The sequence below is a fragment of the Halichoeres trimaculatus genome, unplaced genomic scaffold (genome assembly GCF_033239565.1).
Source record: "Halichoeres trimaculatus isolate MK-OKI-2021-1 unplaced genomic scaffold, fHalTri1.1 fHalTri1_scaffold_4, whole genome shotgun sequence".
NCBI lineage: Eukaryota > Metazoa > Chordata > Actinopteri > Labriformes > Labridae > Halichoeres > Halichoeres trimaculatus.
The window spans coordinates 25,359,289-25,387,152 of NW_027437182.1; the positions used below are offsets into that span (position 1 = coordinate 25,359,289).

The following is a 27,864-nucleotide window of genomic DNA, read 5'->3' on the forward strand; positions in this document are numbered from 1 at the left end:
TTCTACACAGCCCAGTGCTATTATGCACCCTAATTCTACAAACTGTCTGTTTGCACAGAGGTTACTGTTGGAAAGGGTGATTTGCTGTCAATAGGACATATAGGTAAATAATCCATTGGGTGTCCCCTGGGTGAAAGAAAAGCCTCGGCATAGAACATTAATTAGTCTCATGGACCGTCTTAGGAATGTAATGGGGTTACTGCTCGGAACAAACGCACATATGGGCCGTAAATACCTTCACAAACATACCATGCACACACTCACATTTGGTCACACACGCACAGGTACCCACACACATTCACAGAAAATAAAAGCAAACACAGCCGTGGAAGCAGAATATAATCTGGCTATCAAAGAAAGGGCATCTTGAGTTATTTATCAAACACTTATTTGGAATCCATTCATTGAGGAACGTATTAATCAAAAGATTAGATTTGAACAGATGGAAACATCTGTTTGGGGGATGAATTTCTTGTGGAGGCAGAGAAAATCTCTCATATTCTTTTTTTTTTTTCCAGTAGACGTTAGGCCTTGAGTAAGAATAGTGCTGTTGTCAGTATTAGCAATGAGGCTTGTAAGCCCTCCAAGTAGTTTGTAGTAACAGCTGGGTCTGACATGGAGAGCGTGTACAAGGGCAGCCAGGCTGAAGAGAGGGAGGGGGCGGAAGAAAAAGAACAAAAAAATATATATAAAGAGAGAGGGGGAAAGTCTTCAACTTAATAAACAGAGTGCATCCAATGGTGACATGAGTAAGACGGAAAATTTGTTACATAACATATCATGAGAAATGTGTTTCTAGGCAATATTTTTTTGTCTTGACGTCACATCTTTATTTTTTTTAATTTAGTTTTTTAATGAGCAAAGTGGGATGGCAACACTTTACCTTGCAGTCCATGTCAAAAGCTGGCTTGTTATGTTATTCTTCATATTTAGCAAGACATTTTTACATTTTCTAACAATAATAATAATAATGACTAAAAAAAAAAAACCTGGATGAACAACTAATTACCCCAAAAGCTCAATTTTCATGCTCAGATTATGACTCATTATCTCTGGGTAATCTACCGCAAGTTAACCTAGAAGCTCATAGGTTCATTATAAAGGAGAGACTAAACAAAAACACAAGCATGTCATCTGTAATCTCAAAAATTTACAGTACAATGGACAGTTAAAGGCAAAATGGGCTGGGACGCTGTCACATATGCCCTCAGTGGTTCCTTCGAGCCGTTCCCAGCTTCATATCTGTAATTAACAACAGATGCACATGAAAAATTAGCATATGTTTGGCACATTGGTGCTAATCGGTCATATATCCGTGCAGAGTAATGACACATCTATACATGTACACATATTTTGACTTGCATAGATTTAAAAAAATATATAACAGCATGTAATGGTGTGTAATATTCGTTTAATCTTGTGTATTTTTTTTAATCAATAATGCTTTATGCAGAATAAATTAAGGGCCCAGTCCAGCATCACAGAATTGATTCTTCATGTGTTACTGAAACTGCTTTATTTTCCAGTGGAAGAGCAATGTTTTGTCACCATAGTCTTCAAGTTGTCTGTGTGCCTGAACACCCTTGTTGCGCACCTTTAGCCTCCACTGTCATCGAGCTACACTCATAGGAAGTCGGTCATGCAAGCCAAACCACATCACCAGGTTATATCAAACACAAGCAGAAGCCTGTAAACATACAGTAAAGGGGAGCATATAAACGCACACGGTGCTCGATGGTGAGGCAAGCTGCTCACCTCGCTCCATACTGAGCCCCTCACAGCCTGTAATAGTAGAGGCTTAGGTTTGGGTGGGGGAAGGGCAGAGGTGCACAGGTTTCTGATCAGACAAGAAAACTAGGCCAAGACCAACAATCCCTCTCCCCAAACAGCCTCTGCCCCTCCTAAATGCTACAACTTTGTTCAAGGCTTGTGACAAACACTTGCAGGATTGTCATTAATGGCCAAGTGACAGAGTGATTTTGAGCTTCAACACGTGTATTTAGAGACATAACAGCTCTTCATAGCCGGGCCATGATTCATGCTTCCTTGCCCCTTTGGAAGCTGTGCTCCAATAAGAGTTAGAGGCTGGGGGTAGGAGCGGATAGATTGATAGTGTTGGCTGAGTGCCCATGCTCTGAGTCTATCTGTGCTGAAGGGGAGGAGACAGGGGGAATCTATCTGTTGTGCTCCCTGTGCTCATGATAAACTGACTCCCGTCAAGCTTCTTCCCCCTATTACAGCTCGCCTGGCAGAAAACACCCAAACTCACTCCGACTTCCTACATGCTTGAAAAACAATAAAATGTGTGGAGAGAGGAGGGAGTGATTTAAACAGGGCAGTTATCCACAAGGTTATGCTACCTTTCAGTGAAGAAAAAACACAAGCTGAGAAAAGCAACTGTTTTGGAACAAAGTGAGGACAACATATCTCCCTGATTTCCAACAAGTGTTCAAAAACAGGCAAACTCAAAAGGGACACGATGAACCCAGATTTCACTTCATCACAAATGGGACCAACGCCAGCAGAAAAAAAAAAGCAATGTCTGCCTCCCTCGTCCTGAAACTGTAATTCCCACAGAGCTCCACAGTGAGAAAGAAAATGAGTTTGAGGGATTGTCCATGACATTAATCCTCCCAAACACTACAGTTCCAGATCCAATACAGAGAGACAGACACAAAGCAAATCAACAATCTATTTACTGGAGGAAAAACTAAACCAACAGCCTCCCCGAGTTCTGTCTGCTCTCATTTAAACCACGACTTTCCTTCCTCTGTTCTCTCTGCTGATTTTATGGGACCCCTCCCTGCCATCTTGGATTCCCATTATTGTGCAGTTGTATGGGTGCCCCTGTTCTGCCACCCACGCTTCAGGTGCAGGGAACAGAGCACTAGTTTCCTATTTACAAAGCCAGGTCGAAGACGCCTCATCATCAGACTGTTCAGGACAGGTGGGAGACAGCGCTGATGGTTTAAGAATTTGAGACAAGCAGAGAGACAGACAGTGGAAAGTCTTCCCTGTGCCCCCCAAAATCTCTCCCCCAATCTGAGTGTAACACACTAGTCATATATTGAGGGGGAGGTGTGCAAAAAGTCACATGATAACAATCAGATCAGAAGCTGAATTGACTCTAAATCAATTGTAGCAGGCATGTCAGGGCTGCCCAGGACAGGAGGGGGAGAGAGGGAGTGAAAGGGAGATAGATGTGAGCCCGTGTGGGGGAGGGAGGCAGAGATTGTTGGTGTCGTGGGAGCACTGCAACAACAATAACAGCAGTGTGTGCATGCGTGTGTGTGAGTGTGAGTGACATAGTGAATGAGTTGAAGTGGAAGTGGGGATGTGTTATGCCTCACAAAAGTGATGAAATGACATCTCCTCTACTTCAGCGCACAGCTGCTGTTGCAGCAAAGAACACACTGTTGAGATATCTGACCTTCTATTTTCTTTGGTATCCACTGGTCAGAGACGTCTGCCTGCCTGTCATGTCCTCCTCTAATTAGCTGTACGTACACAAAGCTTACACTGTGTCCATTACAAACACACTTCTATCCACTGACACACATGGCACAGATATGATTGGCACAGGGGAGCCCGACCTAATAGGTGTGACATGATACATTAAACCCACCTAAAAACTTAATACAGATATGTTTGTGGGCTGTTTGTTTCACATGAATATTATAGGAAACCGTCTCTGCATGTCAACCTGTTATCGAGTATTTGTTCAAATAACAGCACCTTAATTTTAGGTTACAGTCTTCAGGTTAAAGACACCTGATTTGTAAACTTATGAATATGACAAATTTTCGGGTTGAGGCTTCTCTCTTTCCTTGTTTCCTCTTTTTCTTTCATCTCTTTTTCTCCTCCCCTCCCCCCTTTCTTTGCAGATTAGAATTCATTAGCAATCAAAGAGCCTCCAGAGAGCTCCAGCTCTTAATTACCTACTCATTTGCATTTTTGCATATTAATGACTGCAGGGTTTTGGTAGGGTTTTTGCCGCAGTGGTTTAAAGGCACCTCAGTCCTCTGTTCTCCGGGGAGGAGGAGAGATGGCCAGAGGCAAAGCTCCAAGCCTGTCCAATCCCCCCCTCTATCCTCCCTGATGGGAGCTGGACACTGCAAGAAGAGGGGGCAGTGTTGGCTGAGGGACATGTGGGATGGGTGGATGGTGAGGGTGGTGGAGGGGGGGAGGACAAGTGAGGTGCCCAGGTTAAAGGTCAATGTCCCTTATCAACATAAGAAAGAACACATGTCTTGTGCGCAGCCTAATTATTGTCATATTGAGCAGTTTAAACACCTGATCTGAACAAAATATACCCTTAGAGAAACTGGAAATCTATACTGCAGAGACTGCTCACGTGGGTTTTTATTGAGGACGGCAGCTAGTTTGGATGAAACTCATGTCCCACGGTGTGCAAAGGCAGGGGCATTTTATATCCCAGGAGGAAGGTGTGTACTGGTAAAAATGAGGCTACTGTGTGTGTGTGTGTGTGTGTGTGTGTGTGTGTGTGTGTGTGTGTGTGTGTGTGTGTGTGTGTGTGTGTGTGTGTGTGTGTGTGTGTGTGTGTGTGTGTGTTTGTGTGTGTGTGTGTGTGTGTGTGTGTGTGTGTGTGTGTGTGTGTGTGTGTGTTGCTGTTTTCCCTTTACTTTACAGCTTGTCTCATAGTGCGCATTGTGAGGGCAGTTAGAGGCTCATTTACTGTGCAAGCCTTAATGATGATGCTGCGCATGCACATGTACACAAGCAAAAACAATTATAAAACCACACCTTGGTGCATAAGCATATAGACAAACATGTAAACAGAAACAGTTACAGGCACATGCACACACACTTGCATGCAGATTCACATGCACAGAGCGAGGGAATAACACAACTCTAGACACCAGACAACAGCTCCAAGGCATCTCCCAGCCCCTGAAGTGCTGCCGTTCCTCTTATCCAATGTGTTGTGACTGCAACAATGATGTCTGAACATTGAGAATAACACCATTTCCCACTGTGTTTTCAGATGCCTTACAAACATAACAATTAATGACTTGAAGCCCCAAGACATCTGGTTGACAGGTTCAACATGACTGAATTAACCATCTCAAACTCTAATATAGCACCCAGAGCAGATTTCTATGACGTCAAATTATGACAAGAGGTTTTATTTGTGGCCATTTATCACACAAATAAGGAAAATGTGAGCATTAATCATTCATAAGGACCACCACTATCACATTACAATGTCAATCTAGCACATACAACATGCAAGACACATGCGCGTCTCATGGTGCATCTCTGAAAGCACACTGCTTTCAGAGTGGGCTTAAGTCGACTTAACTGCTATTAGTGGAGCATTATAAAATGTGTGTATGTGTGCAGCAGGGGCCTGAGGACTGCAGCAATGTGTGGGCTGTTGGGGTGGGGTTAATGAGCTGTTCTATGACCTCTGTCACCCCGCAGGATTGCCTCAGGGAGACAGGCCGACACAAACAGGAAGACAGGGTGACAACAAGCCCATGGTTGCAGTCAGACGCCGGACTTCTGGGACATATTTAGAGCCCTACAGAAGGGCTACCCTGGATGAATATGAATTCTGAAAGCAAACCTGGGCCTCAGTTTTCATTCTGTGGAAACAAGGTAGTTTAGTACAGTCATAGTGAATATAAGACAAAAACACACTGCATATTGTACAGCTTTGCTTGTAGTATATTTGGAGTCTAATTATGTCAGTCTATGTACAAAACCTGAACAAAGTGTTGATAGGCTATATGATCTAAACTGTTGTTGTCAGTAAAAAGGAAAGAGGGTGAGCAAAAGAATGAGAAAGAGTGATGGGGAGAGGAGGAGCACTGATGTTTGCCTGTACTGAGGATCACTGCATCCTCTAGTGATGATAACAGTGGTATTACTGCCACCTAGTGGTTGTTAAGTAGAACTGACTTGTCTAAAGCGTGTGCATAGTCAGCATGCCTAACATTACCACGTCTATATGATGCATTCTGAATAGTTATCTTGTGTTTATAAAAAAAGGACCCATGTTTCATACATATCAGGTTAGGAAAGAAGACAAAATCATCCACACAAAATTTTGCAACCATTGTTTTTAATAGAAAGATTTTATATCCTTTAAACCAGACAACCAGATGCCAGACATTTTTTGGATATATTAAAAAAAAAAAAGAAAAACAGAACAAAAAAATGACACAAAATGGAATTATATGGTGTAGACTATGTGGATTTAGTGGTCTCATATACAATACAATTTCTTTTCATCGCCAAAAAGTGCAAATTCTCTAAAAAAAAAAAAATCACCAATCACGCCCCTGCAGCTTTCAACAGATATGGACCAACAGACTGCTACGCTATGAACGGTTAGCCTTTGTAAAGAGGAAGGGGAGACTTGAGAGAAAATCCAGACCAGTGAAGAGAAGAGCTGATACACTCTGCTGGTTAAAACTTTCTGTGATGTTGCACTTTGTGACCACACTCCTTCAGTTAAACACACATCACAAACATTCAGCCTTTGGGATTTACTCGTTGTCATACACACAGCTGAGTGTGGTCAGATGTGCAACAAGGAAAAAGTCTTTACACACAGAGTAGCTTATCAGCCTTCTGCCTCATGTATTCACAATTAATGTGCAGGTTTCAGATCTGGGACACAGTCTGCCATTTAAAATGTACATCAGATAAAGTCTGCAAAGGATTATCATTATAATAACAGTTACAAATCAATCTATTATAAATAGTAGCCTATTTTGTCTCTCCCAAGTTAGACCATTCACTGAGCTAAGGATTTATTAAATGTTTATTACGATCAGTATTATTCTTTCCAGTCTTCTGCAAAAATCTTGATTTGACATAGATGTAAAGGCCAGAGATATTTTTCTTGTACTGATTTGCAAAGTGCTTGATGGTCATTTGGCCATTTTATTTGTCTTTCATACTCATTGAAGCTCTATAGAGATACCAGATCCAGCTTTTAACTACACAGACAGGGCGTTATTGCAGACAAAGAGATTCTGCAGTGATACAACACTGCATGTTTAACATTCAGCACAGCTAGCCTTCTCAGAAAGCTTTGCAACTGTTGTACAGGTTTCTTTTTCAAGAAAAGAAGTCTCCCAAATCGAGATCAAATGACCTTTCTCCCAACACGATGTAGGACAGTAAGCAGAGAGCAGGTAGGGTGGGATCTGTCCCTTATCCTCCCCTTACTATTATGTGTGACTATGCAATAAGCTGCATAAAACAGGTATGTTGATAGAATAACAGAGACGTGTTTGTTTATGTCCAGATGAGGCTTTGTCCACCTTCAATCCAGATACCAAATATTCAAGTTTTTTCTTTTTCTTTTTTTTTAATTTTCATCTTATTGTTTTTTGCATTTAAATAATAATCTGCACTGAGAAAAACATCAACAGGAACAATAAAATTATTACAATAGAGATAACCATAAAATAAAAGCACATAAATATTCAGGATGGCCTTACGCAAAGTGCTTTTGTTACAATCGCAGAAGCTGAAAAAAGGCAGTTAAATCACGGTACTCTGGGGTTTTTTTTAAACTGTGTGTCTAAATGTCTGACTGTCACACATTAAAGGGATGGTGATGTGGGACAGACTGAGTGAAACAGTCAACGGCAACATGTTGATAGTTACCGCTTTCTGTCTCCAGCTCACGTCTCTTACACAAACTCAGAAGTGGCGATCACAGTATGAAGTTATGGAATGTATCCTAAACTGGTTGAGGATAAGTCAAACTGTAACTGTCTCTACCTCCGCCCCACATCCAAACCCCTCTCCCTCCTCTCTCTGTTGACTCCTCCTGCTGAGGATGTGTGATCTGTGATCAAAGGCCGGTCGGCAGCAAAGATGTAGACTCTTGCGTCCAGAGAGAGAAAGGAGGAAGCGATGGGAGCAGAAAGTAGAAGAACATACCCCACCTCACCCTCCACACACGCCTCCCGTGATTTTTCCAAGCCCATTTCCTTTCAAAACTGTTACAGACTGACTAATAAGACTTAATCTCCAGTGGCTTCCTTCCCTCCAACAAACAATCCTCTGGATCAATATTAGATGGAGAAATAGCCTGGTCACAGCCACTTTAAGATGAGGGAACTGTTCCTGTTGTATTTCTTTGGGGGAATTATCAAGCCAAATATGGTTTAAAAAAAAAACAGAAGGCAAGGACTGAGAAGTGACTTAGAGGATGGTTAGACATATTATAAACTTAGCAGACATTAAAACCAATGCATAGCAGTGTATTTTCCACCTGAGTAGTTCTCGCATAGAGACAAAAGAGATCAGCAACATACTCCCTGTTGCCCCAATCTGAAATCTGTGGTGACCTCCTTTGTGTTACAATTCTTATCATCTGTGGACGTGCAAGTCATACCAGGACCCTCAGTGAAACATTGTTCAACAAATAGGTCCATCACCTGGGCTTTTCTAACCTCATCCCTGAAACAACATCCAGCCTTCCGCTACCACCCGTATTTAATCCTCCTCCCTGTACGCCAACCTTTGCATCCCCAGAGACCGCAAACTGTCCCCACTTGGCTGAGAGCAGCCAACAGACAGCAGCCTGCCTCTCTGAAGGACCCAGGGCTGTCTGAGTAAGTGCCAGAGCCACGCTGCGCATAGTGCCGTTCTGCATATGCCGCGCTCAGCTTGCTGATGGAGAACACACAAAAATCAGGTGGGCAGGAAAATGACGAAGCAAAGAAAATAGTCCCCCTTCTGCCGCCATGAATCTCAGTGATAACAGTCAAACTGTCCTGCTGTGTTTCGTTATTTACAGTTAGAAATGTTATTGTAGTTTTCTGATGTTTTTGTTGTATGGCCTTCTCGGATAGGTTTCACAAAATCTTTGATAACAGCATAGAGAAAAAAAACATATCAAGGTCAATTTGGAAAAACACTTGCAAGTTTTTGGAGACTGTCTCAGTGTAGCTGGTGTCAGAGTAACCTTAGTCTGGGGCTGAGGCTGAGGACGCACCACTTATTTATACATAGAGACTGAAAAAACATTTTAATGGCTCAACTCAAGCTTAGGTTTGCCAGCTTTATGTTTTGTCTTAGCAGAGAGCAATCAACTTCTACAACTTTGAGTGCAGATTTCAATACAACCAAAAACTTGAGTTTGTCAGTCTCCATCCACGTAAGGCACGCTGTTGCCCTTGCTGTTTGCATGGTGAGAGAAAGCCTCAGCCCCACACTGCACAATACAGCTTACATAAAAACAAACAAACTTAGTGCTGCTCAGACAAGGCCACAGTCTGCTTCAACCACACAACAACTCAATTCATTCAACCTTCTCAGAATATAGACTGAAATCACCAAATTCAGCGAGCAAATCAAAAAGAACATGTTCAGGACAGAGAATATTTTCATATTCATGACATTTTTTCATCGGCGTAAGAAAAGCGTTAAAATCCAGTCAGGGGAAAAAAAAAAAGTTTAACATCTCTGGCACCTGCACACAGTACATCTCAGCCATCAGATCAAATTGTCTTTGTTACTCTCTAAGTGCTTACATGTTGTATTTGGAATTATTCTTAATATTAAGAGCAAATATAATTTGCTATAATCACATATTTTCTAGTTTTTAACAAAAATTACACCAAGAATCTCTTTATAAGAGGCTTCAGATTTAACAGTAAAACTCTTTAATCCAACATAAAATTGGTAGCTTAAAATGTCCAATGACTTAGTGCAAGCCATTTTACTGCTTTGGTACTTATCATTGTTGGACGTCTGTATATTTCTCAGTATACTGTACATGATTATTTCTACGGAGGGCTTGGATGGACTCTGTATGAGACCATTGAGTATTAACCACACTGCTCTGTGCTTATGGAAACTCGCAGGCCTTTCTGAGGTCTCCTGCCCTTCTCCCATAAGCAGGACAAGGACATTAAACATTAGTGCAAACTTTTGCTCTCTCAGCTAAAGCACCATTTCCAGTGCTATCAGGCTTTATATCCATTACCCCACCCAAAGCACCCATTTACCCCACCCTCCTGGCACAGCAACCCCAAAACTATGACCCCCCACCCACACAAGCACACTCATTCCACGCACAAACGCACAGCCGTGTAAAACAGTTAGAAAACAAAAATAGCTGTAGCACAACACAATATTTTAAGAAAAACAATTATAAACAGACGGAACATCTATACATCCTTAAACCTCTGATTGTATTGTCCACAAGGGTACAAAGAGCGAGAGAAAGTGAACTCAAGTAAATATCTGTTTGATTCCACACACTTTTATGCATATGTATTCAAGAGTAGGGCTCACTCCTGTCCAGATAAATTATAGACATACTTTCAATATCTCTAGTCTATAGTGGACTTAGATTGAGGGTAAAAAGCTTTGGTTAATCAACAAACAACATAAGACTTTTGGGGAAATTATTAAGGTTCAAAGCAACATATATTTCAGATGGCTCATAGGTCCCAATCATCAAGACACAATGGCAGTTCATACCCAGTACCGCTATATAAAGATCGCCAAGCAGGCAGACATATACATTTTCCATAGGATCGCCCGTGGGAGTCCGTCTGTGCATTAATTAACCCCATCTTTATCATAACAGAGACGCAAAATTAGAAACTAAAACTCTAAAGACCAACAATGGTAAACAGAGAGTTATGCAAATCTGCACCCAGAGAGCCACGAAGTAAACAAGCAACTGTCCAATGAGTTGTTTTACATTTAAGTATTTCTGCTTCTGTGGTACCGTGGACCTATTATCACTGTTGTTCCTCAGAGAACACGTGTATTTATGGGAGTAGCTGGTGAACAGATGGGGCAGACACAAAGTTTGTTTATCCAAGCTTGTCCTGAGACCCTCCAGCCTGCCAGCCTGCAAAACATACTTGTGCACATGCATGAAAAAACACCTATGAACATACACACACACACACACACACACACACACACACACACACACACGCACGCACACAAGCGCCTTTTCTTCTTCTTCTTCTGCTTTCCTCCTCTATCTCCCCTTCCTTTGCATTAAGACACAACAGCTCTAGATCTAACTTCAAGTGCAATCAGTTACATGGATTAATTTAGTCTGTTTCTTTTAAGGTCACAAAATCCAAAGTGTTGGAATCTGAACTGACCCAGAATCTCTTTAAGAGACCTGAATTGTTACATTTCTCTTTTCTTTTTTTTTTGGCAGCTTGTCGTCAAAACCTGAACAAAACCAGCAAAGAAGTTCAACTTCAACGCCACAGACAGACTGACACACTGACTGATCTCATTTGCAACTGGTTTGTTTCAAAGTACCCGTTTGATTGACAAAAGTGCCCTCCTCAGTAACAAAGTGCATGCATAACCTGGATCTTTCCAATTAAGGTGCAAAGGACCGATAGTTAAACTACAGCACTGCTACAAAAATAACAGGGTGAGGGGACGCTAAATATCACACGTTTTCTCCTCGACACAAGGCTTAATGTGCTAGAATGGAAAAAAAGCAACCTGGATTTAAAGCACAATAAGACAACTTGAACTCTTTAAGACGAATGAATCCAGATGTGGGAGTCAGTGACAATAATCTAACAGATACGTCTGCTCCGGTGGTTTCCCGTTCTCTACAGGATACCTGGACCCAGTGGGAGTGTGCGAGTATGTGTGCATGTGTCTCAGTCAGAGAGAGACAGGGAAAGTGCATTGGGCCTGGCAGCTAAGGGTGCATGTTTGAACAGGCTGTGGCTGACTCATGCAGTGATGATGTGGCCAGAGCGACCCCGGCTGCCACGCACACACATGTACAGAAACACGCGTACATGCAAACACATGCACACACACACACACACATACACACAGACACGCTAAACTGCCAGCACCAGGCGTCCTACCCTTGGTAAGACCAGGCTCTAATATAATAATATCCCCTCCAGGCTGGTCCGGGGGCATTAGAGGACTACAGAGGGAGAGTGAGGGAGAGAAAAGGCCTGATTTGATCCCCTCCTGCTTGGAAACGTGGCTGAGCTGGGGGAGATTATTTTTTGGAATGCAACAGACATTGTGAGATCCCCCTCCCCTTCCCTTGTTCCCCTCCCCCCATCGACCAGCTGCAGCTGCGCTCCGATTTGGCCTCCCAACTTGGACAGGTATTTATTGCTCTCTTCATCATACAGGTTGCCTCACGGTTGTGTGGTCCCTAGGGCAAAAAAAGATTGGAATAAGCATGATACATAAACCTCCTCTCACTCCCTCACAAAACAGCAGCCCACTTCCTTTAAATACACCTCTCTCCCGCGCTGTTGGATATCTTTAGTAAAGCTGTGCAAACATAGAAAAAAGGTGCTCATCTATCTCTCCTTCGTACTCTTTGTCACTCTCTCATTCGGGCTCCCTGCCATTCCTTTAACCTGCGGTTGGTTAAATGCTACCCGCGCCTTGTCACACAAGGACAGATTCCGAAAAAACTGCAAAAAGTTAAGCACATTCATTCATTCCACCTCCTCATCTTTTGGGCAGGAACTATACATGTCAAGTGTTAAGTTTAGAACAAATGGGTGACTCAATGTTTCTGTTTTCATCAAACATTCATACAGTTTGTTTCGTTCACCCATAAGCTTCACTCAGTGAGAAATATGACATCAAGCCTAAGAGGAAAAAACCCAAATGGTAAGTACACCTCAGCATCAAGAGGGGACTAATGTCATATCACCACCTGCTGTATATACATGTATACAATTATAAAGTGTCAAGTACCCGAAGCAGTTAACAAAAGGAACAACAAACAAATTAAGACAAATAAAAGGGAAACAATAATGCTGAAATTGCAGGTTTGTGAGGACTAAGAGGCAACGTAGTCAAGCCAACAGATACATTGATGATGGTAGTGCTTTAAAAACACAGACCCTCTACCCCTCATGTTCCCTTGTCCTGCAATTGGTGAGCCCCCGTTAAAGTGGATTTGACTCAGCAACAAATATTTTTTTTTTCAATAGGACAAACCATAGATTCTTAAAAATGCATTTTACAGAGAAAGCAACACTTCAATCAAACCCTTGTCTCATTCTTTCTGGTACATTTAGAGAGAAAAAACTGTTGCATCAAAACTGTGGCGAGTTTTCCTTGCATATGCCATGTTGTGGCAATGTTGTTTCTATGGTAACTGTACATTTCAGACCTGCAAAAGAATAGAAAAAGAGTTGTTTTCACTGGGAGGATTTGTCCTCGCTTCACCCGTACAGCAGCCAGAAGGTGCTTGATAGACACCTTGCTTACAGCTTGAAGGCTGTGAGGACAAAACCAATAAAAATCTAAATCAACTGCATAGTTGCAAAGAGTTTTTTTGTGTCTATTATACATTTGCCTAAGCACATATGCCAATGTATAAAACCCCTATTATTATAAGGAAAGACATGGCCCAGAAAGTGGACGTCATGGGTGCATGATTTGAAGCGCTCTTTGCTCTTTAACAGATTAACAGACTTAAGTGCTTAAAAGTCTACTCCATTTTCTAAGGTAAAAGGAGAAAGAAATATAAAGATAAGATTTTTGTGACACCCTGATTTGGTTTATAGAGGAATAGTTAGTTGTTTGTTTTTTTAAAGTTTGCCTTTGTGTGTTTTTCTCCTCTCTGTTCACTGGCCTGTCTCACAGGCGGTGCAGAGTGACGATGGTGTCCAGCAGTGTCCTTGTCGCCCCTGCAGTTTCAGGGCCCTGCCTCCCCTGCCAGCTCCTGCAGCTGAGGACTATGTGCAAGAGCTCCAGCAGTCCCCTCCCCCTCTGCCACAGAAGATGCCTCAGAGCGCCTCCTTCCCCTGATGGTGCGAGGGCCGGGGACTGTGTCGGACCCAGGGCTGAGCAGGCCCAGGGAGGCATCAAGGAGCCCTGGCTCTCGCACCCGAGGTTTTCTGCCTCGACGAGAAGGGATGCCGTTGCAGCCGTCCTTCTTGAGGTGGCGGTGCAGGTGATCTGAGCGAACAAAAGTCTTAAAGCAGCTTGAGCACTGATAGGGGCGCAGGCCTGTGTGTACACGCATGTGGTTCTTCAGGTCGTAGTTATGGGCAAAGGCAGCTCCACACTGTGTACACAGGTAAGGCTTCTCTCCTGTATGCTTCCGCATATGAACCTTGAGCTTGTCTTGCCTGAGTGGGAGGAAAACAAACAAGATCACATCTCTAATATCACGTACAAGACCAGAATTACCTGAAAGCATGTGAGTAACTGTAAACTGTGTCTGGTCAGTTTGCTATGCTTTGGGCCTATTCGTCTCCTGTTGAACAATCTGTGTTAAAGATTTCTTCCTGTAGGAGTGTCTGTCAGGGCCAACCGAGAAGAGGCAATAAACTTTACATTTTTATCTGTGCAATCACACTCAAGAGTGTAACCATGGAATGACGTGAAAGCTCAATGTTCACTATGTCAGTTGGTGTCTTTATGATGTCCGTTTAACTTTGACACATTGACAACCGACAAATCCCAGAAATGTATTCGTCTTGTGGATAAAAATAAGGCCTTCAACCCTCCCTGCAGCTGAACAGTTTAGAAACCCTTTGCAAACTTGACTTTAATTGTTCAATTGTACTGAATTATAAATGAGTCTGCAAAATCACCAGTCATCCATTTTTTAGCCTCATTCAATCCCTGCAAGCAATAACTTGAGTGAATATTGTATAAGAGTGTGTGTCACTTCTAATCAAACCAAACACCTGAGGTGGAGGAATCACTCTCCAGTGATGTTGAATTTTTAGAACAATTACACAAAACAAGACCAAACTATGTCAAACCTCTCGAAACCTCTCATCATCTCACAATATACTGCAGGTTTCTTTTCGCTTAATTTTCGAGGATTCGCCACCCGCTCAGCGTTATCAGGCTGACTTGGCCTTCATCTGGCTCTTGTCCCTCTCTGCCCCCTTTAGCCCTTGCTATCTCTCTAGCTTCTGAGCTCTTTAATCGTCTAACCCGTATGAACCGAGGGCAGAGGGCTACTAAACAAAGAAGCGTAGTTAAGACAACTCTACCTGAACACACAAACACACACGCACAAGCCATGTAAGTGGATTAGCTGCTATACAAGCAAATAAATAAACCCACTCCAAACCTTACAGGTCTGCTCAAAGTGCACCTGAAAAATAAAATGAGCAAAAGCACCTGTTCACAGGTGAGAATAAAACATGCGTGTACAACACACCTACTAATACATGGGCCAAAGCCTTGGAACAAAGTGGCACACTGACAGAGGTGAATTATTTAAAGGACAGAGTGATTTATCACTGTGCGAGGCACACACTTAACCCTGATCAAACGGGATTAAGATTACAATACCCTCTTCCCTCTGCTGGTCGAATTTAGCTGGAAGGCAAATTCAGATTGGTCTTCCCTACCTGCAATGCCAGCAGAGGTTCCGGGTATTTCTAGTCCACTGTATCTATTTCCAGCACAAGTCTACTGATTAATTAATTAAATGAATGATTTCAAGGAAAAGGCACGACTCCTCAATACGGGGAAACCATGTGCACTCAAGTCCTTTGCTGTGGACTTGCCACATATTTCAGGGCAGCACACGGCAGATTTCATTAGAGGGGGAAAAGGAGTGACAGACAGGGAGAGGAGGGGGTGGTGTAACTACCCTGCCGTGGGCAATAATCAACATAACTGGAGATCAAAAGTTCAAATTGCTGCATTGGAGCACATAGAGCACCATCCAGGGCCTGTAATCCCCCTCTGTATCAGAACACAGCACTTTATAGCAGCCCTACACTAGATAAGAGCAGCACGGCACTGCCTTCTTTTATAGGACCCCTATGTTAAAATCCAGGACTTTGCTATGAAGGCTGTCACAATAAAACAGACCTTTACAACCTGCTGACCCTGCTCTCAGAGCCGGAATACTCTACATGATGTTTTGAATGGCATTTGGCTGCAACGTGACAACACACACACAAAATAGGGATAATTATTAAGTCCGTGATCAAGGTAAACATGTAGATTCACAAACTGTGTTGCCTCTTTAATGCAAAGCTAAGTTGGTTAGTACTAATTCTCCTGCTCTGGGATTTGTGGTGTTTCCCACTGCTGGGCCATTTGTCAACAGTGCCAAGTCCAAGTGTATTAGTACATGTGACATGGGGTATTCACTTCATTAATAGGGCTTACCTGGTAAAGCGTACTTTACAGATGGCGCATTCATACGGTTTCTCTCCCGTGTGTGTTCGGATGTGGCGGGGTAGCTTGCCTGCTCCCTGTATGACCTTGGAGCATATGGGGCATTTCTGAAAGGCCTTTGAGCGCATCTTCCTCTCTCCTCCACCTCCTCCTCCACTGCCCCTCTCTCCTCCTCCCCCTCTCTCTTGGCCTGTTCTGCCCTGTGATAACCAGGGTGGCGGCACTCCCTGCGTCAAAGCAGCAGAAGCTGTATCTTCATGCTGCGAGCTGTTGAAGTAATTCAAGTAAAATTCCATGTCAGGATCATCCCCGTCTCCCTGCTCCTCCCCAGTTGTTCCACGCTCCTTCTGCCTCTCGATCGAGTCCATCATCTGCTGCAGGAGAGCACTTGCAGAACCCCTCTCCCTCCCCATCACTTCCCTGCCTCCCTCCTCCAGCTCCGTCTCCTGCCCCAGCCTGGACTCTGGGGGGAGGTAGAAGTGCCCGTTTTGAGATGGAGGATAGTAAGATGTACCCAAGCTTGCGCCATTCCCCTGCACCACCTCCCCATCCTCATCTTCCTCTTCATCCTCATCCTCCTCGTCTGGCTCCTGTGTTGGGGCCTGGGCCAAGGCGAGGGCCAAGGTGGAGAAGTACTCACCAGGGCCGGCAGGACCCCCATTGCTGGGGGGCGCCCCATTCCCGTGGTTAAAGTGCAGGTGTGTGGGCAGGTCCCTGAGCTCTGGTGTGCTGCAGCTGCTGCTCCAGTGCGCCCCTCTCTGGAAGTACTCCAGGTACTCCCGGGCCCGCACCCGGTTGCCCTGCTCCTTGCCTCTGCCCTTCCCCTCTTCTTGGTCTTCATCTTTCTGCTCACTGCCCGCCTGGTGAAACATGGTGGAGAACAAAGGAAGTGAAGGAGAAATTTAGAATCAGCAGCAGTTTGCTAATAAAGAAAGAAAAAAAATGTTAAACAAAATTACAGAGAGGAACAGAATTACTTTTATATAAAGGAACACATTCTTTAAAGAATACTAGTTAAAGTAAAGACTGAAAAAAGACCACAATGTGTAACCTCGAGGCATGGTATCATGGGTACACTGCTATCAAGGTATCCTTGTTGTCCACCCTCTGTCAAAACTGCAGGATATAAACTCTTGTAGGCAGAATAGCATTGCTAACTGTTTTGGGTATTATTGATATACAGCACAAGGACCTATATGTATGTTCTGGTACATTTGGCATTCCTCAAAATCTGCGATTATCACATGATGTAGAGCATTGTGTATTCAGAAGCAGCATATCACAGCCACACTTGATCGTGTTGAAGCCTAGCTGTGATATGCTGTGTCTGTAGTCTGTGAAAGAGCATGTAGCCCTTCCACACACGCTATTGGCTGAGAATGAGTAAGTGTTGAACTAACCCAGAGGCTGTGGGTGTGTGTTTGGCATAGTGAGAGAGACTGATAAAGGCCATGATGTAAGCTTGACTGTGTTGACTGTTTAATACAGGAGACAGAAACTATGATCATCGGACGTCCCATTCCTCAAGAAAAGTGGTTTTGAATGACTTCTCTACAAAGTGTTTCCTCAGTCTCACGTGTTTGTAACTTTGACATTCTGAGCTCTGCTACGCACTGATTAAACACTCTGAGAGACTGCTCATATTCTGACTATCCTCATAAGGCAGAGTGGATAAAATCTGCAACTCAAAGGTTAGATGTGACTTAAGCTTATATCACTTCTAGTTCTACGTTAGTGTTATACCGGCGGGGAGAGCACTTTGGTGTCCAGCAGGTGTGTACAGACATCCTGGACGGGTGGGACTTCCAGGAGGCGTGCAGCAGCGAGGATGTCAGCCACACTGCTGTGACTGACTGTGAGTGTGGCTGTGTAGGCAAAGTCCAGTAATGCTCCCAGAGCCTCTGCCGCCACAAAGTCGATGTTGTAGACGTTCTGTTGGTCAGCTGTGGCACCTGAAGTGAAGAGCTTGTGGAAGTAGGAGCTGCAGGACGCCAGGACAGAACGGTGAGCTGGGAACTCCCGCTCCTGTGTAACCAGGAGCACGTCACACAGCAGGCCGCTGAGTCGCTGCTTGTTCAGGCTGCCCAGGATTTCTGCGCTGTGCTCAGGGAAAGGGATCCCCACAGGGCCTTCCTCCGCTTCTCCCGCCCCTCCTCTCCCTCCTCCGCCGCCGCTGCTTGCTGTCCCCCTGAGCCGCCTTCCTCCCCTCCCACCGGCTCCTGACGACATCTTCCACCAGCCTGCCGCCGAGCCGCTGAGCACAGCCCCCACCCGTGTATCCGTCCTGCCGTCTGTCCGTCTGCCTGTCTGCAGGGAGAAAAGTTGGATGGAGAGAAGAGAAAAAGAGCAGAATACTCCATCAGTACACTATAATCATTAAGTGCATAACAAAAAAACTTTGATGGAGGTCAAGTACAATTGATGAGAGTGCAGGTTATGACATACTGAAGGCAAAACACACAATAAGACTCTTAAGTATCTTAGCTGGGTGGGTCATATCAGGTTGCGTGCCAATTAGTGGTGTTATCTGCTATAAAACTGGATTGTTAATCTGCATTGTAATTACTCACAGCATAATGTGACCACTAATTTAAAACAAAACACTACAAAGTTATTTCTTATTGAACGTTTTCAAAGTAAGATGAAAATCTAAATAATCAATATCACCCATAAAAGCCTTCAGGTACATTTAAGTACTCAGATTACAAGCAGTCTGTATTTTTCTATAAAGACACCTCCCTCTCTTTCTTATAAAGCCATATCCTTCAGGTTATATATCCTTCATTATTTCTGACTGTATACCAATAATCCATATCTGAGCAAACTAGTATGAACTTTTTTGCGCTCTCAACAAAACTATTCTCAGTTATTTGTCACTCTGGTAACTAGTTATTATCCTTTTAATGGAAAAACTTCTCTACTCACTTTTCACAACACATATGTGCTACATGACATATGACAGTGTACATATCTCATCTACTGGCTATTAGTCCTTCAGTATTCCTGTTCCTAAAACCTAGTACAACATTAAAGACCCACAAGTCGGATACATCTTAGAGTAGCTCACTTCAGAAGCTTGCCAAAGCCTTGAATGAAATCTTTTTTCACAACAGCTGTATTTAAAGATTTATGATAAAAACATACCATAGAACAACTCTTCTCTAAAGCTTGCTCTAACTCAGTTTTATAGATGAACAGGAGCTCTCAGAAATTCAAAACATATTCAGGCAAGCCTGCTAGCGAACAAAGACTGAAGGAAAACCCAGGTAAAGCAGTTAAATATGTGTGAGCAGGCTGCTGAGGGCATGTTGCCATGTACATGCTTACATCTACGGGTGTGTGTAAGACTCAAGACAAAACCACATAAGAGGTCATGAAGGACAGATAAGGAAGAGGGCAGTGGGGATCAGAGTGCATGCCGGGAGATGGGCTGTGCAGCTTGCGCACTCTGTCAGTCCTGAGCTAGGGACAAGAGCATGGGAGGTGGAGGAAAAGGGTGGAGGGAGGGGGGGCTGCCAGAGCAGACCCTGTGGAAAAAAAAACCTCCACAGGAGAAGGAAGAGGACACGCAACAAGCTGCGAGGGAACAGTATTAAAAAGGGAGGTTGTCAATCCGGTCTGAGCTGGTTACCCCACCCTGTACTGTGTGCCAAGTTTCAGGAAAGGCTGTCCCCTCGCTCACGTGTGGGGGGAGATTAAAATGATCGACTGAAGCCTGCGCAGTGGGAGGGGGGTTTCAGCAGAACAAGCCATCCTCGATTTGTCTATAAACACACACACATACAAAAGCAAATAGTGTATCATTGCAGACATCAATAAAACAGGAAAGAGAGCCACACACGCACTTATTACCACATATAGGACATCCACCCGCCCTTCCCTTCCTCCCCCCTTTTCTCCATCTGCCAGGAGACCCGGCAGGGGTTGTGCCAGGGGGTGAGGTGGGGGGGGTCAGAGGATGCATTGAGCGTATTTCTCTCAACAAAAAGCCAAGCATTCAAAGAACATTCCTTCAGTTCAGCCCTCCCCGTATGTTCGTATGCTACACCCCACTACCAAACCTGCCTAACCTGGCTGCCTCTCCTCTTTCCGACCTGCGTCCTCCTCTTCGCCTCACTCTGGTGTTATGTTCTGTTCTCCCCTGTAAAAAGCAACGCCTATTTGTATCCACACCTTGAGATCTGGCAACATGTCAGCTCTGCAAACAGGTCAGAGTTAGGTAAAGACTTCACCTAAAGAGCTCTCTGGAGTGGCAGGAGGTCAGACGATTGTTTAAACTTAGCATCATCCACTAATGGATCAATAATTGTTTCAGCACAATGATACTAAAAAGAAAGTTCACATAAAAGTTTACATAGTCAAATTATTAGAATCCTCAGTTTGATTACAATAAAACTAAATGCACTGTGTGGTCAAGTCGTCAGACATTGACTCGCTTTAGTTTCGACCGGCAGCTCACTAAAAAGCATCCACTACCACTGCCATTGTCTATTTTTAAGAAGCACTAAAAAAACTGTCTGAGTTTGTTAACATTGACCTAGGTATCATGGTAATGAGGCACCACTCAGTCCAGACCAAACTTGTAAAATAATATATTGATCAGAGATATTTGGTTCTACATACTCTCAATGTTTGGTGAAAAGATCTATACAGCACCAAGTTACATTTAAAATTTGAAATTTGGCACCAATGTACCAGCCAACTTCTACTGTCTTTAATGTGGCCGATGAAAATGAACAGTTTGCTACAGATCAGCAACCACCTTGCTTCCACCACTGTATGTTTTTTTTGCATGTTACCTGGTCAAAGGAACAGCTGGGGAGGTAGTTTTTACAGAAATCTGCTTGGCGTGATTTGCGGTTTCCACAAAAAAAGGCCAGTCCAAGCCACAGAACTTGGGATTTAGAGTTTTCTTGAGCTATTTTAATGTGCCGATCATAACCAGGATACTGAGGTCCACATAAACAAACTCACCGTCAGTTATGAGCCAACCAAACCTGTATATGCTGAGTGAGGGGAGGGAGGTGAGGGCAAAGACACGGAGAGGTGGCAGAGGAGGGAGAGAGAAAGAGAACAGGGTAAGATGGCGATGAAAGAAAGAGCAATGGAAAGAGAAACCACATGGCAACGGTCATGTCCTTCAGTTGGAAATGAATCTCTGTGAGTTCATCTGGACCCAAGCAGACCAGCTCTCCTCTGACACAGATGCACAGCACCTGCAGTAGACCAGGCTTTCTACATGCTTGTAGCACATTATCCCCCTTAGATACACACTTGACCCTGGGTCACGGCTTTGTGTGGTAAAGACGCTGAGCTGAGGGGAGATAAAACGTACACACACACACATGCACACAAGCTTAATTCAGTTCCAACAAAGCATGGAGGGGCGGGTCTGCACCTAATAGCCACCTGTCCCCAAATGACCTGTAAAGAGCACTAAGAAAGAGGAAACACAGAGCAACAAACCTGATCCTGACACCTCCTCATGGCTTGAAACATTCCTTATCGATAATTCATGCCTGTGGGTGACAAGGCCTGCAGCCCAGCACAAAGCAGCACAGAAATGTCCCTGTCCCCGCTGCTCCACTTCCAGGGAAGAGCCTTCTCTCGATACCCATTCCATGAGCACCCAGGCCTGCTTTGCAAGTCAAACAACCGCTTGCTATAATACAGGATCCACCCACCAATCCACGCCCTCATCACCTGCATCATGTCAAAATCATCCTCTTCCCATTTATATTAACACGCACATGCTTCAGACACAAACTGCGATGCTTTTAGAGATGTCTGTTTTCGTTTTGCTGTGGTCTTAAACATTTGCATTTCATTCTTTTAAAATAATGTTGACACGAGAACAAAGCTGCGTTTAGTAAAAGTGTTTTTATCCAGTCTGTTACGTATCACTTATGGAGGTACTCCAGAATTTCTACTCTCAGAGTATCTCTGTCTTTGGCTGTCACATACCACTCATTCCTTAATACAAAGGAACAAACTGTTAACCCTGTACAACCTCTGATGTTTCTTTAGATAGACAAGGAAACAAAGAACTTGCTGGTACTTTTTGAAAGCAGTACAAAGAAATCTTATAAGGTTTTCCTTATAGAAATGATAAAGATTATGTCAGACTATTAAATAGAAGTGAGTTCTGCACTTAATATTACAGAGAACCTTTTGCTTTTTTCTCTGATGAAATAAAGGCGAGTGTCCTCTCCTCTTTTACTCTAAACTTTCAGGTGCTAGTTTTTTAAACTATCCCACAGCAGGAAGTGATTAGCTCATAAAAATACTGAGCAACCCACCTTTAAAAGGAAGCGTTCAAAGCAAACATAACTCAATCATTGATCCCCTGGACCATAAATGTTAATGGAGCACAGATGGGCCACCTTTTAGTACTGAATAAAAAGCAGTTATTAATTTTACAACAAACACCTTTTGAAGTATTATCGCTGTGTTGCTTTTACAAGAGAGTAGTTCCTTAAACACTCACAATTTACTCTGACAACTCCAGTCGCTCATTCATCAGAATAATTCAGATATTTTAACCACAACCAGCTTTGTGTTAAGATAAAGGCTGAAACTTGTAGGAAAACAATCTGGATACTAGATTACAGAATTGGGTTGACTCTCGTCTATACACCCCTGACCCTTTGTTTATCCTCACCTGTTTCAGCATTACACGGAGTGTCACCCAACATAACCCCGCCTGCTGTGAGGGAATCACTTCACTCAGGTCAAGAGGGTTCAAGGTTGGACCAGCGTAATGCAAGATAATTAGAATGGGGAGGGGGTGGCAGTTCCTAGGAAAAGTGGATTTTGAGTAAGTGCCACAGCCAACTAACTCACTGCTGCCAGTGGTGGAAGGAAACCTGATTGGTCATACTCGGACCAAAGCAGGAAGAGGCACAGAGACTGATAAAACTTTGAGTTGTGAGGGCAAATCTAGGCCTTGCAGCTTTCACTAGTACAAACTAACCGGGAAGCGCTGCCAAAACGTTTGGCAAGTGATGGGGCAGTGGGCGAGGCAAGGTGTTAACCTCACAAGCTCACTCATAACTCCTGTGTGCACGGTGGACCAAGAATCCAGCTCAGATGTCAATGATAAACTCGTTCAGTTACCTGGTGTAACCTGCTACAGTCAGAGGAAAGGTAACCACCCAGAGGAAGGGTAAAGTTTAATGTGAGGAAGCTGGGAGGGGGATTTATGGTGTTGGTGGTTTACACTGCAACATAAAAAAATGAGTTTAAAGAGGTTATATATGCTGCTGCTGCTGCTGCTTACCACTTAAAGTTACACTAATCCCAAACTGTCTGTTTATAACTTTTTGTATCAGTAAGACCCACTAACTGTTCACATTCAAACAAATACAGAGTGCCAATAAGAGTTTTAAAGAAGAAAAAAATTGACACTGAAGAAAATTACTGCAAAAGCTGAATAGGATCAAGGCAACAGTAATTAGCATTCATTGCAAATTAGGTATTTTGTACAGTGTTTTGTGGCATTTTGCTGTTTTTTGATCTATTTATGTAGAAACTCAGCAGTGAAGCAAAATGATCAATTTAAGTTCATTAAGTCAAGATGGGTAAAGTGATAATACAACTATTTAAACTTTTGAGTTTATTTCATTTTGAAGTCATGAGTGCTGGAACTCATGTCTTGGGACAGAAGTTTTTTACAAGCTGCAGCATAATAAAACCACATCCACACTCTCTTCAAACTGAGTGACACGCTCTGCTGCTGCCATGATGCCAACCAGGAAGTGCAACAGAATCGAACACATGGCTTCAAAACAGCACTCGCCCCTTCATATCGTCATCCAGCAGAACTCAAGCTTGGCCAGTTGGTCAGTCTGCAGCCTAACGGTCTGGCTGCGTCGCAATGTGCATGCGCAGCCCAACAGGGAAAGAGGACTTCCTGTGACTCTGTGGCAGGCATGTAACAGAACCCGCTCTGTTATCAGATGACCAGCTCTCTCTTTGCTCGCTCTCCCTGTCTCTACTGTCTGACCCCCCTGCCACACACACATACACATACACACACTCACATACACACACCTCTCTTTCTTCCTCTCATCTGTCGCTCTCATCTCATCATTGCTCCATCTCCGTCTCTGCACAGAACCCACTGCATCACCCACTTCCCCTTTCCACTGCTGAGAAGGCAGAGCAGTGCAGACCCACCCACCCCCCTGTGTCACTCAGTCCGTTAATGCAACCCACCCAACTTTCTTATCCAAGCCACTTCATTAAACACAAACTATGCCAGATCAGTCAGAAATCCCCCTCCTGAACAGTGACTTTTTATGGTAAACTAAAACAATACACTTGCTTTCCAGATAAAAAAAAGATACAAAAATAAAACCTTGATGAGCTTAACAATCAAAGGAATCACTTGACTCAAAGTGTGAAAATTCAAGTCCAGCTTTACCCCCACCCTGAAAAACATCCCAGCCTCTTCCTCTCTAGCTCTAATTTGATCAGGTTGTGTTGGCCTCTCCATAATAAATGTCCCAGATGAGAACAGAAGAAGCCCCTTCACTCCCCCTAGACTTCAGCACAACAACAGAAAAACAACAGAGAGGGGTCTGTCTGTCTCCCAAGCCAGGCTGGACGCTGTGCTATACTGAGCAGCTGACCAGGGGAACCAAACATTGGGGGGGAAGTGAAGCTTCATTCACAGAGGAAGAGGCTGATGAAAGTATTCCAACAGTAGAATTATATTTTCACTTGAAGAAGCAAACAAGCATAAAATCATCAAATAACAGCACAGAGGAGATGCAATAAACTTCACTGAAACAGCCAAAACACATAATTGAACCACATAAAAATAACTTTAAACAAACATAAAGTCAGTAACATGAAGTGCACCTGATAAAGCCAACATTTCACTCTAAAATAAAGCCTCAAACTGCCACGGAGACATCACGCAACCTGTCTTCTCAGTCTGCCTGAACCTGCTAGTTTCAGGCCATAGTGGTGTAGGCGCAAACATACAGGAATATCAAACTGTATTCAGCCTCACCGCCAAATTGATGGGTGGTGTCTTGGACCTGCCCACAGCCACTGAAGTCCCCTGCAATTCCCCTGAAGTCTATTGTTGGTAACACAGACGCACACGCATGCATGCATGCGTGCACACAAACACATATGGCGTCCTAGTTTAACCTCTTGCTGGAATTAACTTGAACTAATTATACTTTCTCAGTAGTGGTACCTGGTAACTAGTGAGTGGAAAAGAGGATAGCTTGAGGACAAACTTATTGAGTGTGATAAATAATATTTCTGTAACACTGAACTGAATAAAAATGGCATCATCCCTGAGTGGTGCCGCCTTCTTCGAAGCATTCCAAACACTTTCCCAGCACTTGGGCGTCTTCATGTACTTTGCTCTCGTACCCTCTCGTGCCCACACGTTTAAAAACGGGTTCGACAAGTATGCAAAGCCAAAAACATGCATCTGGTTATCGAGCAAGGCAGTCAGGGTTCCTGTGAAGCCTTGAAACCACGAGCCACAAGCGAGTAAGACATGACAGGAGAGATTAGAATCTGCTTATAACAAGATGCTGGTGAAGGAGGCGGGGGGAGAAAAAGATGTCATGAGATTGACCACGCTTTGAGTAGCTGAGAAAAACTGAAATCAATCACTAAGTACAAAAGCTCTCTGGCACTGGGCTTAAGTTTTACTTCAGTGCTGCGTGGACTTTGATGAGGCTGCTTGCCCTAGAAGTGACAACCAGTCACAAGTTGTGTCACATATTCTCCTCTTCAGCATAAAAAGATGACACTGACTGAGGCACCTTAAATACCCCACCTAGTCTGACTACTTAGTCAACTATTTACACTTTCACTCTGTCATAGTCCAGCAAAACCTGACATGTAGTGGATTCAGTGTGATATCTTTTACATCGTTATAAAAACAGCAGAAAAGGATGTGCAGCCATCTCCATCTTTTCTCTCAACTAATAATAGCAGCTGTGCCATTTAATCACAACAGCAGACAAAAACTTTAAAAGAATATTGCTCCTGATTAAGATTAAACAGACACTGATGCACAACAAGATTGCACGCTGAAAGTTTAAAAAGAGTTTTGCTGGATTTCAATGGAAAAAAGTTCTGTGCAGCACCTTACACTCAGCACTGACCTATTTGCTGTTCCCTCCTTTATCTGCAATTGGGTCAAGAACTCTGAACTCTATCAAGCCCCATCTCTCACACTCCTTCACACACAACACGCTATGGTATTTGTTTCCTCTGCGAGCCTCTGTTCTCCTCTACGTCACTGTATAAAAGACACAGAGTGTGTGTGTGTGTGTGTGAGTGTCTTTGGAGTGCTTACCAAATAGGCAGAAAATGTTTCCCTGGCCCTATCTGCCTCCCCTGCCTGCCGGCCAGCTCTGCTGCCTCCGTCTCTGGGCAGGGCTCGAGCTCTACCAGACAGGAAACTTGCGAGTGGCCCTTGCATACAGGCAAGCCCTTGCCTGATCCCACACAAACAGACACCTACCCCCCTCCCCAACCACCACTACCAACCCCCCCTCTGTTTTTAGCCCACAACTCAGCTCTGCATCCCATGCTCTCATTGGTTTGACAGCTGCTCACTCACCACGCCTCCTTGTTGGGATAGGCTGGCGGCTGTTCCCTTTCCTGGATGGCCAAGGGCAAGGCAATGTGGGATATAGAGTTCTGAAACCCCATTCAACCTGCTTAATAGCCCCTGCTGTGGACTACCAGTCCCAGGAATCTCTGCCCTCACCACCCCCACTATCGCCAAGCCTGCTCTAACGTAAGCACTCAGGGCTGAATTATACACTACAGTATGTTGCTAGCAGGCTGCCAGGTATTAAAGTACAGACCAGCCATCAAACAGGGCAGAGCTCTGTATGTAAAACAACATTCATTCCCAACTGTCAGAGCAGAACTCACACATCAGGGATGGTTTCTTTCAGCAGCTCACACTCCTGAGACATTTCAGACATACTTAAAACTCCTGACCTAAATTATGACAATTCCAAATAGTCTAAAACCACGACAACATGCCCTGAACACACGGCACACAAGTTGCCCCGTGCTGGACATTTCAATCCCCGCTGTCCCTTAAAGTTGTTTCCGATTGCTATTGTCCAATAGAATTATTTTTGGTTCCTCCTTCTCCTCGTTCAGTACCCCCCCACCTTCTCCCGAGAACCCCCCTCCCCTCCTCCCTCCTCCTCCTCCTTCTCTAAGTGCTTCCACCTGCCTGAAAAGTTAATGCTTTGAACACATCCTATAAACTTTATCTCAAGATTCCCCAGAGGTAAATAGCAGTACAGAGGAAGTACTTTGGAAGGATTTAAAAAAGAGGAACCTTGACAAGGGACTACTGCTGCGACCCACCTCTCCTCTCCAGCCAACCCCCCCACCCTGCTCTCCTTTCTGCCCCCCTCCCTCATTCCTCCCTCTCCTCTCCTCCTCTCCTCCTCTGCCCTGCTCCCCTCTGGTCGACAGGCCCAGGGCAGACAGCGGGAGGGGGAGTGATGGCAGGGTGCCTTTAGCTCACCTGCGATGGCCGTGGTGAAGCTTGTTGTGGGTTAGCTCAGCCCTCTCCTCTCCTCCTCTCCCTCTCACTGTTGTGCAGCTTAAAGCCCCGTATGCGCTAACCAAGCAGCAGCAGATCAACTCAATTCCCTTCCTGGTTTCTGGAGGGCAAAGAGGTCCCTCCCTTTCTCTCTCTCTCACACACACTCTCTCTCCCTCTCT

General features: G+C 44.0%; 1 protein-coding gene across 2 annotated transcripts; it reads right to left on the reverse strand.

Moving 5' to 3' along the window:
- Positions 1-9,984: 9,984 nt before the first annotated feature.
- Positions 9,985-27,794, reverse strand: zbtb7a (zinc finger and BTB domain containing 7a). Of its 2 annotated transcripts, none has more exons than XM_074668243.1 (4): positions 27,665-27,794; positions 17,875-18,438; positions 16,123-16,991; positions 9,985-14,108 (listed from the first exon to the last, which is right to left on the reverse strand). In XM_074668243.1, exons 2-4 carry the CDS (start codon positions 18,358-18,360, stop codon positions 13,673-13,675), a joined length of 1,791 nt encoding a protein of 596 aa, XP_074524344.1. In that variant the 5' UTR covers positions 18,361-18,438; positions 27,665-27,794; the 3' UTR covers positions 9,985-13,672. The 2 variants fall into 2 exon arrangements, with proteins under 2 accessions (XP_074524344.1, XP_074524343.1); XM_074668242.1 differs by lacking the exon at positions 27,665-27,794 and adding an exon at positions 26,465-26,590.
- Between the last annotated feature and the right edge of the window lie 70 nt (positions 27,795-27,864).